The 16,300-nt window shown below is 43.8% G+C and overlaps 1 protein-coding gene across 1 annotated transcript in view; it reads right to left on the bottom strand.

The window, feature by feature from the left end:
* Positions 1–328: 328 nt before the first annotated feature.
* Positions 329–16,300, bottom strand: part of LOC122563305 (peptidyl-prolyl cis-trans isomerase FKBP5-like) — a 244,226-nt gene continuing 228,254 nt past the window's right edge. The window contains exons 8-10 of the mRNA XM_043717019.2: positions 10,986–11,171; positions 4,934–5,173; positions 329–719 (exon numbers count right to left, since the gene is read on the bottom strand). Coding sequence (XP_043572954.1) covers positions 624–719; positions 4,934–5,173; positions 10,986–11,171 — 522 coding nt within the window. The 3' untranslated portion in view covers positions 329–623. The remainder of the gene's footprint in view (positions 720–4,933; positions 5,174–10,985; positions 11,172–16,300) is intronic.

Genomic DNA, 16,300 nt, shown 5'->3' on the forward strand with positions numbered 1-16,300 from the left:
CCAAATTATTTCTATGATTTGCACTGACTCTTTCAGTCATGGTAACTTTTCAGAAAGCCACTTAGTGCAGAGTTTGGGGGTGGGGCTCAGGGCATGGGATGTGAAAAATCTTTAGGGAAGCCATACCTGACACTTAATGAGAAGCCCGGCTTTCACTTAATGGTACAAACTCTTCAAGCGGAAACAGCATGTTCCTGAGCAAAAGGATTGTGCCTTACTCTGGGGAAGTGTCCGCCTGGGAGTGAATCAATATGGAAAGCTACACCATTCCCAATTGAGCTCTACCTCGGGAGTGTTTGATCTCTTCATTCAAAGACAATAGCCAGACCAGAAGAATTGTAACCTTTATTTCTGTTAGACTCTGGAATGATTAGGATTTGGAAACATATTTTCATTCAAGGTTATGAAGTATAACTGCAGCTCCTTGGCGAAGGTTTGGACTCACGGCTCTCAGATTGAGTTGCGACACACTGAACATGTCGAGATCTCCAGTTATAATAATCCTTTTGTTCCCTTCCTTTGACAGAAAGCATCTCATTGCCCTCTTAAAAATGGGGCACTGTCCTACATTGGTGTGTTGGAAAACAGTTTATAGCCTACTCATGTGCCAGAAGGTTCTCCATTCATTCTGCTTCTCGAGCCTTCTTTTCAGGTGGATCTTCTTCCACATCTTTAAATACATTCTTTTCCTTCTGCCTTGAACATTTCCTGGTTTCTTCCTGCAAGACACAGTCAAGGGGTTAGCAGGAATCACTGAGACTGCGAAGAACATGTCTTCCTGCTGCATAGTCTCTTCATCGCACGATGGTTCACTCGCGTCATCAGGGAATGGGAACCTGCCACCCTTATCCAGTCTGCCCAACATGTAACCCTAGGCCCACAGACTAAAATGGCCGAGTGTCACAAAGCTGGTCCCTTTATTTTACTAAAAGCTGTTCCTTGGCTCAAGGAGACTCTGTCCTTGATTTTTTTCAGAGGGGCAAGAAACCGGGCCGGGCTCCGATCAGTCTAGTTTGGAACAGAAGTGAAAAGGATTTTTAGAGGCCTTTCGTTTAAATGTAAACAGATGAGACTTCAGGCCAAAAGGGTCATGTTTTAGAAGTGACCTGTATAATGAAAAGGAAGTGATCAGTTCTTTAGTTGAGTTGAGCAGTTTCAGATCAGTCTTGAACTGGGAAGTTCAACAGGGAGCTGTGTGGAAACTCTCTCTCGTTTCTGCCCTTCAACTTCAACCTATAAGTGTGCATTCCATTTATACTGCGTCTCAAAGGGAGTTTGCTTATTGGGACTGTTGTGTATATTCGGAACAGCATAATTAAGTCTAGTTGGATTGGTTGAGTTCTGGAGGGGTTCTTTATTCTGTTCTTTGTGTTTCATTGTATAATTTTGTGAATAAATTTTTGTCTTTTTTAAAATCTAGTAATCAACCTAGCTAACTCACTCCGTGCAATTTTCACCATATACTTACCGAAACAACTTGCAAAGTTATGGCCTGGGACTGCCTGCTTAAGAATGTTTTGAGTGGCCTGGCCTAGTCCATAACACTAGCAAGTCACTCAGTTTAGGAATCATAGAGTTCCTACAATGTTGAAGCAGGCCATTCAGCCCAGTGAATCCATACCGACCTTTCGAAGAGCCACATTTATCATGGCTAATCCAACTAGCCTGCACATCCCTGCACACTATTGGCAATTTAACGTAGCCAATCCAACTAACCTGCACATGTTTAAACTGTGGGAAGTAATGCAGAGGAAACCACGCAGACACGGGGAGAAGGTGCAAATTCTACACAGACAGTCGCCCGAGGCAGGAATTGAATCCGAGCCTTTGGCGCTGTGAGGCAGTCACTTACTTATCCACTGTTGGGATGATAATTTTACCTGTGATGTGCACATAAAAGAATAAATTGGGTAAGCAAGTGATCTCAAATTGTCCTTGCAATGCAGCATTCCAAAGCGAACCACCAGTAATGCTCAATTCCCTGATTTGTCAGCTTGGCTTGAGCCCTTGGGAGGAAGGAAGGTCAATCTTACGATCTCTTGTTCCATAGCAAAAGAGTTGGGGCTTTAGCACTGGCTTATCCACGTCACAAAGCTTGTGACAGAAAAGCAAATTACAACTAGCCAATTGTTTTTGAAAGTGACTTGTACAACAAATATACTTGATTAAAACTGGCTGCCTAACGTTAGCTGAGTTTTGTTTTACACATGGTGGATGGATAGGATGGTTGTAGGAGGGACAAAGTGCCCAATTATATCCTAACAACAAGAGGCAGGAACAGATGGTCTTAAAGACAAGGCAGAAGACCAGAAGCTGGGTTTGGGTCAGAGTTGGGATACATTGAGCAGAAAAGTTGAAGTTAGCCGTAAATCCTGGGGAAGTCTTTTAAACACGCCCCAAATTCAGAGATGATTTGACTTAGAAGGAGGTTGTTCAGCCCATTATTTCTGGGAGAGCCCTTTGTGGGAGATATTCAAGGAAAACTCCATTGCTCCGCTCTTTCCTCATGGTTCTGTATGTCTCAGCTTCAAGTGATTATCCATTCATCCTTTAAAAGATGTATTGAAGACTTTCGGACTACGGGAAACACATTACATTTGTTCAGAACATTCCATATTCTCAGGACAGCACAAAATATTCCACAGCCAACGAAGTACGTGCGAAATGTAGAGCTGAAACGTCTTGTCTTCTGACAAGAAACCAAAGTTACCTTTTTTCAGAAGGACTGCTTAGTCAGGAGCCATGGGTTGGTGGTCTCTGTGAGAGCAGTATGGGGGAGTTGGCAGTAAGGCCAGAGGAATGGCTTTCTGCAGGCCCTATTTTCCCAGTGTCAGACCTCCCAGTCAGGCCCACACTGTGTTTGTCTACCCATCTTGGAAAACATCAAGCTGGCCATACAGTATAACATGCAGCTTGCATGATAAGCCCTTTCACAATGGCTCTGGTACCAGTGATACCACTGTGAAGTCTCTGAGTGGTTCACTACTGTCCTTTAGAGAAGGAAATCTGCCATCACCACCAGGCCAGGCCTGCATGTGACTTCAGACCCACACTAATGTCATTCACTCTAAACTAGCCTTTGTCATGGCCTAGCAAGCCACTCAGTTGTATCAACCTGGACTGTCGAGTTTAGAGTTAGGCACTACAAATGATAATGGCAAAGCAAGTCTTGTCAACCCCACAAAGTTCACCTTACCAATATCTAGGCACCTGTGCCATAGGTGAGCAAGCTGTCCCTGAGACTAGTCAATCAGCAGCCTGACACAGTCATGCTCACAGAATCATACTTACAGATCATGTCTGAGACATCACCAACATTATCCCTGCCTATATGTTGTCTCCCTTATCCACATCATGAAGCTGGGATGGCAACACAGAGGTATGTGATCAGGAGCAAGCTGTCCTGCGAACCCTCAACATTGACTCCAGACCTTCTGAGGTCAAACATGGGCAAGGAAACCTGCTGATTACCAGCCACTGCCTCCTCCCACACCAAACCGCAGAAACAACATGGGATATTCAGGGCTATGTGATCCCACAGCCAATGGATCAGTTCTATTCTCTGCATCCTTGCCACATCCTGTTACCCCCTGACAGTGTAAAACCTGTCTCCAAGATATAAGTCGGGTGTATAATTGAACATTGATGACTTGTTTGGATGGGTCCAGTTACAAAACACTCAAGGTGCTCAATGCAGGCACCCCATCTACCAAAGTAAACATTCACTCCCTTTATCACTGATGCCCAGTGATATGCTGTGTGTACTATCTACAAGTTGCACTGCAGTAACTCATCAAGGTTCCTTCAACAACATCTTCCAAATCCATGACCTCTACAACCTAGAAGGACAAAAGCAGCAGATACATAAGAGTACCACCATCTGCAAGTTCTCTTCCAACTTCATATCATCCTGAATTAGAAATACATCCCTGTTCCTTCAATATCACTGGGTCAAACCTTGGAACTCCATCGCTAATTGCATTGTGGGTGAGCCTACAATCCACGGAGTAGTTCAAGAAGGCAGCTCACCACCAGGAAGGCAGGTAGGGATGGTCAATAAATGCTCACCCCGTCAGCAATGCCCACATCTCATAAGTGATTAATAGACATCATTCACAACTTAAAGTCCTCAATTGGCAGTGGGTCAGGAGGTGCAGCCATTGGCCTACCCTCCCATCTCAGTTTGATCACGGTCAGATGGGAGTATGATTCAGATACATCAGAACTCCAACTCATTGCATTCCCTTTCTGCCTTGAAGGATGACACTGGAGGGGGCAGAAGATTAGTTCTGTGTTCACAGCTGTAATATAAGATGTGCAGTGGTGAATTTCTGCACAGCAAGCTCCCACAAATGAGATAAGTGACTAGATAATCTTTTCCAGTAATGTTTAATGGAGTCAAAATTCTAGCCAGCTAACAGGGTATACTCTCATTCCCTTCTTCATATAGTTCTGGGTTTATGTCAGACTGATTTGGTTTAAGTTCTCCGTTCAGACCAAGGGCAGGCAGAAGGAATTAATTTAATTTGGTGTCATGTTTGGCTCAACACTGTAGACCAAAGGCCCCGTTCCTGTGCTGTGCTGTTCTATGTTCTACATTCTCCTCTGATGGTGCGGTATTCCCTCCACACTCCATGGAAGTGTTTGACTAGATTACACTTTCCAGTCCATGGAGTTGGGACTACCACCAATGATGTAGCCAATGCTTGGCTAATATTTGAGTGGACAATGTGGTTGCTGCTTTGGCATAATGCTCATGGTTTAAAGGTTTCTAAAGAATAGCAAGTAGCAGCAACTTTACATTGAAACACTGACCACACTTTAAAGTATATAATTGGCTATAAAGTGTTTTGGGATGTCCTGAGGTCATGATGGATGCTGACAGTTAATGTGTGTCCTTCTTTCCGTAATCATTTCTCCTGTCACTTTGCACCTTAGAATCTCTGTCTGCAAACTTTTGGAACATGTTGGCATAAATCTTCTTGTTCCTCTCGTGGTGTTCCTTCATCCTGTTCTGACACAATACAATTTGCACCTTTGCAGCCTTATTCTCAGGGTTGACTTGTAGCACCTTCTGGAAGTCAGCCTTTGCCAAATCAAACTCATTGACACAAAGCCTTGCTTCACCACGCCTGTACAGTGCTTTCTCATTGGTTCGGTCAATCTCTAAAGCCTGTGGGTAAACAGAAAAGGAGGGTGAGCTTCACAATTTGACTGTTGATTGACTTATATTAGCATCTTTGATCGAGTCATTTCAGTCTCAGACAAAACTACTTTCACCAAGACATGCAGCAAGTAAAGTCATGTTATGATTCCCAGTTGATGGTAAAACGAGAAGTCAGATCCCAGCATAAAACCTGACTTGATAAACTTTTAGTTTTATATTTGCAATTTGGTTAACATGCTGGTTAGTCACTGAACAGATTTGCATCAACTGAGAACAAGAAACAGAAATTTATTACGCAAAAATGAAAGAAAACAGTAAAAATGATCTCAAACCATTCATGAGAAGAAAATGTCAAACTACTTCCTAACCCTATGCATTGTCCACAGAAACAATATCCCCATCTCGATTGTCTAGGGCTCTATTTAATTACTGCCTGGCAGCTTCCTTGTACAAATGTTCTCAGTTCTAATGAGCTGCAGATTTCTAACTCAACTTGGACATTTCTCCAATTAAACCCTTGTACTGAGGCGATTTGTTCCCTGAATCTTTCTTCCAGGAAGAAACCTAACCTAGTTTCAAAACTCAGTCTTCTAAACTGGACTGAAAAACTTACTTCTGAACTGAAATTTTTATTAAAACAATCTTTGAATCTTCTGAACTGTAAACAAAGCTAACACCCTTACATATTTACCCTACCTGTCATAAACCGGACAGTGGACACCTTTCTGTTTACTGCACAGGGATTTGTAGTGCTCTGCTGTCTGGATTAGATCACTGTTCTGGAAGGACTCTCGGACATCTTTTAAAGGAAAGATGTTCAGTCTTTCCTTTAAAAGTCACCCTGTTCAGTTACCCTATGATCTTTGTATAGTATGATCTGCCTGTATTGCAAAACAAAACTTTTCACTGTATCTAGGTACATGTGACAATGTTCAATCAAATAAAAAAAATTTTAAAAAAGATTATTGCTGCTCTCAACACTACTCATCTGTGTGCCAATACTGACACTGCCTGTTATCTGCCATCTCTGCCAATATTGCCCAAGAGTTATTAGTGTGTTAATTCACTGCTGCCAATCCCCCTATGTCTAGGATCTATTAAATGCTCAGAGGTAAAGGATATACAATTGTGGATGTTTTACAGAAAAGGCAATGTCTTTTATCAACAATATGGTCTATTGCAATAAGTACAGCTACGTTATTAGTTAGGTATAATTAATAAGACTCTCAGCTGCTGTATAGAATACTTCAGCTCCCTGCAAAAGAATCACAATTCCCATCTCTGGTCTGGGTGGCAGATTGGGTGGAGCTAATGTAACTTCAACATGGACTCTTTCGGAACCATTACCTCAACGACTTCACTCCATATCCTTCTATCTCCGATCAAACATTGTGTTAGACAACGCCTGGTCTATCAAGGGTTGAGGGGGATTAGATTGAGGATTTCAAGATCTTGTCTGGATAAAGGCAGAAAATGTTTCTATCAGTTGTCCTGTCCAGGACACAGAGCAATACTTTTAAAATCAGAGGGAAGCCATATTAGACAGAAATCTGCAAAAATACTTGTAAACACAAAGGTTGAAAGACAGGCAGAACTCTCTGCCATTAAAAGTAGCTCACTTTGATTTGTTAAATAACATTAAATCTGAGGTTAATGGATGGTTGCTGACAAGAATATCCATTCTGTAAATTATAAAACAACCCCAAAGGCAAGGGTATCACTCCTGTGCAGGAAGCTTTAGATTGTTTCCCTGCAAATTTGAGAACTCAGTGCTGTTTTAATATTTCCTGAGTGCCTGGTTGTAGTACAAGATGAAAGGTGCTGTATTGTAGCCTCTGAGCTCGAAGTTGTTCTATTCCCACTCCAAAGACTTGTGCACATAACCGAGGCTGATACTGTCATACACTATGAAGGCATCTTTTCAATGCCTGATGCTCTGGTTCAGTGTTAAGACTTGCCAATCTAATTGGTAACAGTGAATCAGTGAAAGAGGGGTTCGGTTATTTTTGTTTCAGCTCTCGCACTGCTTCAAGTTACTGTTTCACGTCTAAAGGGCAGTGGTTGGGTGGTAACACTGTGGGTTTGGTGAACGGGGAAGGAGTTGCTCTTTTCTCAGCCTCAATATGACTACGAGTTGAAAACCTGCATGAAAGAGGTCAGCTTTGAAAACATTTAACAGCAACCTCACAGGGAGAACATTAGCGTAACATAACAGTAACATAATAGGGATAGAAGCTAGCACGGGACATGTGGTCACCTTGCTCAGGAAGGCCAAGCGAGTATTCCTACTGTCTAATCTTCAAAGATTGGTCTCTTGTATAAATTAAGAGTAATTAAAGCATATGGAATAATGTACGTTTGCTGCTATGTATTTAATATTCTCAATAGTATGGGGAGTAAAGGGAAAGAGAGTAATTTAAAGAGTCATGGAGAGGCAGCTGTCCATGAAAGTTCTTCCTGTGCAGTGTGGGAAGTCAGTGTTCACGACGTGTTTCTAGCTGCAGTTACAGGAAGCCCGTGTTTTGGATCTGGAGTAGCGGCTGGTGTCACTGCAGTGTATCTGCAAAGCTAAAATCTCTGAGTGTAGCTCGTGGAACAAAGTGGTAATGCTCCAGGTAAAGAGTGCAGGGGCAGAAAGGAAATGGGTGACCATGAGGTAGGTAGTGCAGGAGTCCCCTGGAATCATCTTCCCCCAGAATAGCTTTTCTATTTTGGATACCGCTGCTTTCTGATGGAATATAGTGAGAGACAATTCCATGGCACAGGCTACGTTGGGTGGGGAAAAGATAAAAGTGGGAAAACAATAACATTTGGGAAGTCTCCAGATGTGGCAGCAGGATGGCCTGTTGCCTCTCTAGTGCTAGGGTCAAGGATGTCACTGATTGACTACAGAACATTCTGAAGGAGGAGGGAGAACAGGTTGAGTTCATGATCCATGTCAGTACCAATGACCAATGGCAAAAACAAGGTTGTGGTCCTGCAAGCAGAATGTAGGGAGCTAGGAAATAAATTAAAATGCAGAACTTCTGAAGTAGCCATCTCAGCATTACTCCAAGCGCCATGAGCTGATGAGTTGAGGAATAGGAGAATGTGTGGCAGGAGTGATCAACGAGACTTCCCTTCAGCCTCCTGATACCTCACCCCACCATCAATCCAGCTATCACCCAGCCACCTCTCAGAACACACACCCATCCCTCAGAGGTGGATGTCATGCTGACATCCCTTGTCAAAGAAAATGGTTCATTTTCCTGGACTCTTTGCTGTTACTGGATGGCTGGTTTGTGATGCAGAGTGGTGCCAGCAGCGTGGGTCCAATTCCTGTACCAGTAAGACCCCACTTTCTCAACCTCTCCCCTCATTAAACCACCACCAGTCCTTTCTCTCTCTCTTTCTCTCTCTTTTTCTCTCTCTCTCTCTCTCTGTGTCTCTTCCCCCGCTCCCCCCTTCCACACCCCCTCACCTCCCCCCCCTCCCACCAAACCCGGAACATTTGCAACTTTCCATACCTCAGACACAGCCCCTATATCTGGGAAAAAAGGAAGTTTATGACCAATGTCTTTGCAATTCAGTAGAAAGCTTTCATCATCCCCACAATGTGGCACTGCTTTGATAGTTTAAGAATAAGAGAAAAATGAAAAGATATAACTTAAAGAGAAGGCCATCTATGTTCAAGTTCTGACTTCTTGCTGAATGTCTGGATGTATCTCATCCCACCCTGATGACTTCTTAAAATAATGCCTGGGGTTTATAATATTTTGTCTTTAAAATATTTTAGCCCATCCACTATCACAAGTCCCTCCTTTTCCTTTACGACTGTATCACATCTTCTCCTTGGTAAAAGTAGTTTCAAAGTACACATGATGTTTACCCTCCATGTGTAAATACTCTTTTCAGGCTCCAGAATGGCTGTGTGCCTCCTCTTACCATCCTTTGCCCATTTGTAGAAGACTTTTGATTGCCCTGTTTAGCTGCCTGTCTCTTTTCATAGTAACTCTTTGTTGCTCTTATTTATTCTTGCACAATCGCTGTAAACATTCAAAATTCAGCCTTGTGCCCACTTGTGTAAGCAGGCTCAGATCCAGTATCTGCTGCTTCGCAATTTTCTGCTTCAATCCACTCTCCAACTCTTTCATCATCCAGGAAGCTCTAACTAATTTGTTTGTCTTTTCTTTCCCCATGATGGGAGGGTATATAAACCGTCCTGAACCATCTCTTGTTTAAAGGCAGCCAATTATGGAATAGCAGTTTTGCCTGCCGACCTGTCAATCTAGGGCATGTCTGTTCTCAAACCGTTGAAATTGACTCTTCTCTAATTAGTTATTTTCAATTTTGATTGCTCCTTGTCTTTGAATTTAAAACAGTAGAGCACAGGAAGGGGCCCTTCAGCACATGATATTGAATCATAGAATCCCTACACTGTGGAAACAGGCCATTTGGCCCATCAGGTCCACACTGGCCCTCAGAAGAGCATCCCTCCCAAACACACTCCCCTACCTTATCCCTGCAACCCTGCATTTCCCATGGCTAATCCACCTAGTCTGCACATCCGTGGACACTATGGGCAATTTAGCATGGCCAATCCACCTAACCTGCACATCTTTGGACTGTGGGAGGAAACCCATGCAGACACGGGGAGAATGTACAAACTCCACACAGACAGTCACCCGAGGCTGGAATTGAGCCCAGGTCCCTGGTGTTGTGAGGCAATAGTGCTAACCACTGCTCCACCATTCTGCTCCAGTTCTGCCGAACGTGATGCCAAATTAAATGAATCCCTTCTGCCTGTCCTTGATCCATGTCTCTCCATTCCTTGCATATGCATGTGCTTATCTAAAAGTCCCTTAAATGCCCCTAATCGACCTCCACGGCCACCCCGACAGCGTGTTCCAGACTCCCACCAGTCTTTGTGTAACTAGCCTGGCCCTCCCATCTCCTTCAAACTTACCCTCTCTCACCTTAGATCCATGCCCCTTGGTATTAGTCATTTCAACTCTGAAGGACAAATGATTCCAACCATCAACCTTTTCTATGTGCATCATAATTTTATATCCAAGGCCTCAACCTTATGATACTATGATCATTGTTCCCTAAACATTTCCCCATCAACAGTTGACCCAACTCATTCCCTATTGCTGGATCCTTCAAAAATTCCTTCATTGGGTTGAAAACGTGCTGATCAAAAAAGTTTTCCTGTACACAGGTGAGAAACCCCAATCCTTTTTATTTCTCCTCTACACTATAATGATCCAAATTTATACTGGGACTATTCAACCTCCTTGTCAGTCAACCCTCTTTGCCCAGAGTTCTTTATAGCCCTGTCAATAAAACCCCCCCAAAAAATCAAGATTTTGATCTAATTCATCCCACCAACCCAAAATATCCCAGAAGCCTTCAGAATGCCATGTGATTATTCTATGTAACCAAAATGATCAAGTTCAATGTCATTTTGCTGTGACATGTTCCATGATTTGGTTAGTCTCCATGATTAATTCCTTCATGCTTGTTCCTGGTGTATGAGCATCACTTATCTTAGTGATTATCAAAAGGTGGACTCCCAGCGATTGTCTAAAGGGTTAGCTGAGATTGACTGCAAGTCAAGATGATTTTATGACAATGATCCCAAATGGACTGCATAAGACACTTAGCTCCGGGTCTAAACGCATTCTCCAACTGAACCCTTTGAATGTGATGCAACCAAACTCAGCAGAGTAGGGTGAGGCCTGTGGGGAGCAGGATCACTGTGCTGTAAAGACACCCCTGCCTCACTGAGACACAAATTCCCCATGAGAGGATCTACCCAGCAATATACACTCCTTACCCTGTCACAGCTCTCCACAGCCTTCAGGTACTTATTGAGTTTCAGGTAACACATGGCCACGTTGAGATGTGCAGCTAAAACGAGGGCCTTGGCTCTTCGACTTTCGTCCTGGGTCAGGCAGTATTCCTGCTGCAGCCATGCCACAATCTTCCTGTACTGGATCTGAGCCTGCTTATATTTGCCAGCCTAAAGGGAGTGGGAAAAGTTCCAGCAAATGGAATATAGTTAGAACAACATACGCAAAATGAAGACTTTTTGCAGAGCATTATCAGAACACAGGAAATAGGAGAAAATGATTTGTCCATTATTCTGAAATGCTGTCCCCTGGTTCTAGATTCACAACCAGGAGAAACATCCTTTTCATGTTCACCCTGCCACACAAATGGAAAGAGAAGCCCATAGCTCACAAGTGGTTCTGCTAGGATCTCCTCTGGGTCAATATGATGCCCCAATTCCTCTTGTTAGTGATAATCAAAGGTTTTTATAAACATCACATGGTGAAGGATGACCACATAGAGTTTGGCAGAAGAAGCCCATTCTAGATGAAGAAGAAAGGTTTATTGTAATAGTTCTGAGGTACCAAGTTACAATGGAGTTTTTCTATGGAATGAGCTGCCAGTAGTGGAGGCTGGTACAATTGCAACATTTAAAAGGCACCTGGATGGGTAAATGAATAGGAAGAGTTTGGAGGGACGTGGGCCAAGTGCTGGCAAATGGGACTAGATTAAAAATCACACAACACCAGGTTGTAGTCCAACAGGTTTAATTGGAAGCACACTAGCTTTTGGAGCATCGCTCCTTCATCAAGTGATAATCACTATCACTTGATTAACTGCGGGGATAATGCAAACCATCAGCAAAGGGGCCAACTACAACAGACAGATTCAGATTGAAGAAAGCACAAAGAGGGAAGGAGTGTAAAAATGCCCAAACACCCTCCCCAACCACCTCCTCAAACATCACTTGTCCCACCTGTGGATGGGTATGCAGTGACAACATTGGACTCAGGACTAATAAGACTGAAGTGGAAATGTGTCATCCTCAAACCAAAGGGACTGTATAACAGCGAGAAGAATTCTAATCACTAACTACAAGAGCCAGCAGCCAGAACTGATAACTTCTATTGGAGACAGTCATTTATTTTCCATGGACAGAGTCTTACAAAAGCTCAGACTTAACTGTTTAGGACTAGCTGCCTTATACTATAAGAGTTTTGTATCTTTCAATGAGATCAACTTTTATTCTTCAAAATTCTGGTGAATACAGCCTCAGTTTCCTCAAGCTCTCCTCAGAAAACAATCTTGCCATTCAAGGGAGTAATCTGGTGAAACTCTATTGTATCACATCTGCACAAGTGCATCCTTCCTGAGATAAAGAGACCAAAACTGTGCACAATACTCCAGGTGTGATCTTACCAAGGATCTGCACAAATGCAATGAGGGATCTTTACTCATGAATTCCCTTGAAATATAGGCCAACATACCATTTGCCTTCCTAATTATTTCTGGAACCTGCATCTTAGTTTTTAGTGATGCATAAACAAAGAGATGTTTGTTGATGATTGCGCAACGATCAGCACCATTCACAACTCACCAGCTACTGAGGGAGTCCATGTTCAAATACAGCAAGATTTGGAACTATCCATGTTTGGGCTGACAATTGGCAAGCAACATGTGTTTTGCACACACAAATGCCAGTCAGTGATTTTCTTCAAGAACAGAGAACTAATCATTGCCCCGTACGTTCAATGGTATGACGAGGCCAAATCCCCCAGTATCAACATCACAAGGGTTACCATTGACCAGAGTTTTGCTGTACCAGCCTGCTTCAAAAGCAAGTCCTAGGTTAGAAATACTGCCGTGAGTATCTCACCTCCTGACTCCCCAGCCCCTGTCCACCATCCATAAGGCACAAGTCAGGAGTGTGATGGACTAGTGTTGTTGGATGAATGCAGCTCCAACAACACCCAAGAAGCTTGACACGATTCAGAAAGCAGTTTGTTTAAATGGCACCACATTCTCAAAGGTTAACTCACTCGACTCTGGATGCTCAGTAGCAGCAGTGTGTACCATCTACAAGGTGCCTTGACAAAACTCACCAAGGCTCCTTAGACAGCACCTTCCAAATCCATGACCACTACCTTCCAGATGGACAGGAGCAGCAGGTACAGGTGAATACTACCACCTACAAGTTCCCCTCCAAGCCACTCACCATCCTGACTTACTGTTCCTTCAGTGTTACAGGGTCACAATCCTGGAACTCCCTACTAATGACATTGTGGGCCTACCAAGAGCAGCTGGACTAAAGTGGCTCAAGAATGCAGCTCATTACCATCTTTTGAACTGCAATTAGAGATGGGAAGTAAGTGTTGTCGCAGCCAGCAATGCCCATCTCCCAGAGAAGAATTGAAAAGGAAAAAAACCAGGTCCGTTTAGATGTAACTTCTCACAATTTACTGAGTACAATGTCCGTTTTTTTCTACTAAAGCCAACATCCTGAGTCAGTATTGATTGCAAATGAAATTGGAGAGGAATTTTCTTGACTGTTTTTAACTCAGAAATTGGCTCAGATTTTAGCTAGTTTTTTTTCCACATCCACATCCCATGTCTGAATATAAAAACAAAAAAAAATCTTACTCGGGGAATTTGAGTACAGAAATAAAGATGTCTTGCAGTAATTGTGTAGAGCCCTCATGAGACCATGTCCCATGTACTGTGTGCAGGTTAAGTTTTCTTACCTGAGGGATACTTATTATTGAGGGGAGTGCAACAGAAATTCACTAGACTAATCCCTGGGATAGTGGGATTGTCTTATGGGGAGAAAATGAGGAAACTGAGTCTGAATTCTGTAGAGTTTTGAAGAATGAGAGGTGGTCTAATTGATACTAATAACATTCTTACAGGGTGGTTGAGGCTTGAACCAGAGGAAATATTCTCAGAATAATATTCTCCTGCCTTTGAAGACAGGAGGAATTTCTTCACTCCCACTGAGAATCTTTAGAAATCTCTATCCCAAAGGGCTTTCAAAGCTTAAGCTTAATCATTGAGCATGCTTTAGACAGAAATCGATGGAAAGCGGCATTGAGGTGTATATAGACCCCCTACAGTATGGAAACAGGCCATTTGGCCCAACAAGTCCACACCGATCCTCCGAAGAGTAAACCACCCAGACCCATTTACCCCTGACTAATGCACCTAACCTGCACATCCCTGAACACAATGGGCAATTTAGCATGGCCAACCTAACCTGCACACATTTGGATTGTGGGAGGAAACAGGAGCATCCAGAGGAAACCCAGGCAGACCTGGGGAGAATGCACAAACTCCACATAGACAATTGCCTGAGGCTGGAGTCGAACCTGAGGTGGAACCTGGGTCCTTGGCGCTATGAGACAGCCATGCTGCCACTGAATTAATTTGCCAATTAATGGAATGATGGAGAAGGCTTAACAGGTTGAGTTCCTGTTCCTGGATAAATCCCATACCATGCATTCGAGGCTGTGTGTGGATGCTTGAGACCTGTTACCTGGATCTGTCAATGCGATCTGCAATTTGTCACCCAAAGCTGAGTAAGAGTTGGAAGAGGAGACTGGCCATGCACATTGGCCTATTAGTGAGGTCACTATGAGGTCACCCCTCAGCCTCCGACGCTTCAGGGAAAACAGTCCTAGCCTGTTCAACCTCTCCCTGTAGCTCAAATCCTCCCACCCTGGCAACATCCTTGTAAATCTTTTCTGAACCCTTTCAACCCTTCCGAAAGGAAGGAGATCAGAATTGCGCGCAATATTCAAAAAGTGGCCTAACCACTGTCCTGTTCAGCCGCAACATGACCTGGGCGGCACGGTGGCACAGTGGTTAGCACTACTGCCTCACAGCGCTAGAGACCCGGGTTCAATTCCCGCCTCAGGCGACTGACTGTGTGGAGTTTGCACGTTCTCCCCGTGTCTCCGTGGGTTTCCTCCGGGTGCTCCGGTTTCCTCCCACAGTCCAAAGATGTGCAGGTTAGGTGAATTGGCCATGCTAAATTGTCCGTCGTGTTAGGTAAGGGGTAAATGTAGGGGTATTGGTGGGTTGCGCTTCGGCGGGGCGGTGTGGACTTGTTGGGCCGAAGGGTCTGTTTCCACACTGTAAGTAATCTAATCTAATCTAATCTAATCATAACATCCCAACTCCTGTAGATAATACTCTGACCAATAAAGGAAAGCATAACAAAAGCCTTCTTCACTATCCTATCCTATCTATGAACCTGCACTCCAAGATCTCTTTGTTCAGCAACACTCCCTAGGACCTTACCATTAAGTGTATAAGTCCTGCTAAGATTTGCTTTCACAAAATGCACCACCTTGCATTCATCTAAATTAAACTCCATCTTCCACTCCTCAGCCCATTGGCCCATCTGATCAAGTTCCTGTTGTAATCTGAGGTAACCTTCTTCATTGTCCACTACACTTCCAATTTTAGTGCCATCTGCAAATTTACTAATTATACCGCCGATGTTCATACCCAATCATTTATATAAATGACGAGCAGAAGGACCTTACACAGTGGTCTTCCCCACCGTGCCTCAATGGTGTGATATTTCCCCCTTTATCCAGATCTTTTTATATTGTGTCCCTTCAGACCAGATCCATCTTTGATCTCCACATGAAGTGGAAGATGGCCTGGGTGACTGCGACGGTGCAGGTTCAGGGAATAGGCCAGATCTGCGCCACGTACAACACTGAGAGTACCTCACACCTTGTAACCAGGTCTTTACCCGCGATGGAAAGCGACCATTGTTTCCATCTGCCCAGTTTCTGCTTCACTTTAGTGACATGTTTCTCTCAAGACTTGGCACACGCCCCAGCCCCTCTGAACCAAATACCTAGCACCTTCAGGTGGTCTGTCCTGAAGCTGAAAGGGATAGAATTGGTCGGCCCAGTTTCCAAAAAGCATGGCCTCACTCTTGCCTCGATTTACCTTGGTCCCTGAGTCATGTTCAAACTGGTCACAGATGCACATGAGTCTATGCACTGACAGCGGATCTGAGCAGAAATCAGCAACATCATCCATGTACAGGGAGGCCTCAACTGTAGGCCCCCGCGCTGCCAGGAATAGGCACCCCTCTCAAGCTCACATCCTTCCTGACAGACTCAGTAAATGGCTGTATACAACACACAAACAAGGCAGGAGAGAGTGTATCGCCCTGCCTGACTCCAGATCTGATTATGAAGTTTTATGATTCCCACCTATTGATTGAGACTGCACTTGGTGTAGAGCAGTTTCCCTCCCCAGAGCCCATTTTGAAGAGAATATCTTTCATGTACGTATGCGATA

The sequence above is a fragment of the Chiloscyllium plagiosum genome, unplaced genomic scaffold (genome assembly GCF_037043375.1).
Source record: "Chiloscyllium plagiosum isolate Xiang-an unplaced genomic scaffold, Cpla_swu_hap1 HiC_scaffold_26, whole genome shotgun sequence".
NCBI classification, from domain to species: domain Eukaryota; kingdom Metazoa; phylum Chordata; class Chondrichthyes; order Orectolobiformes; family Hemiscylliidae; genus Chiloscyllium; species Chiloscyllium plagiosum.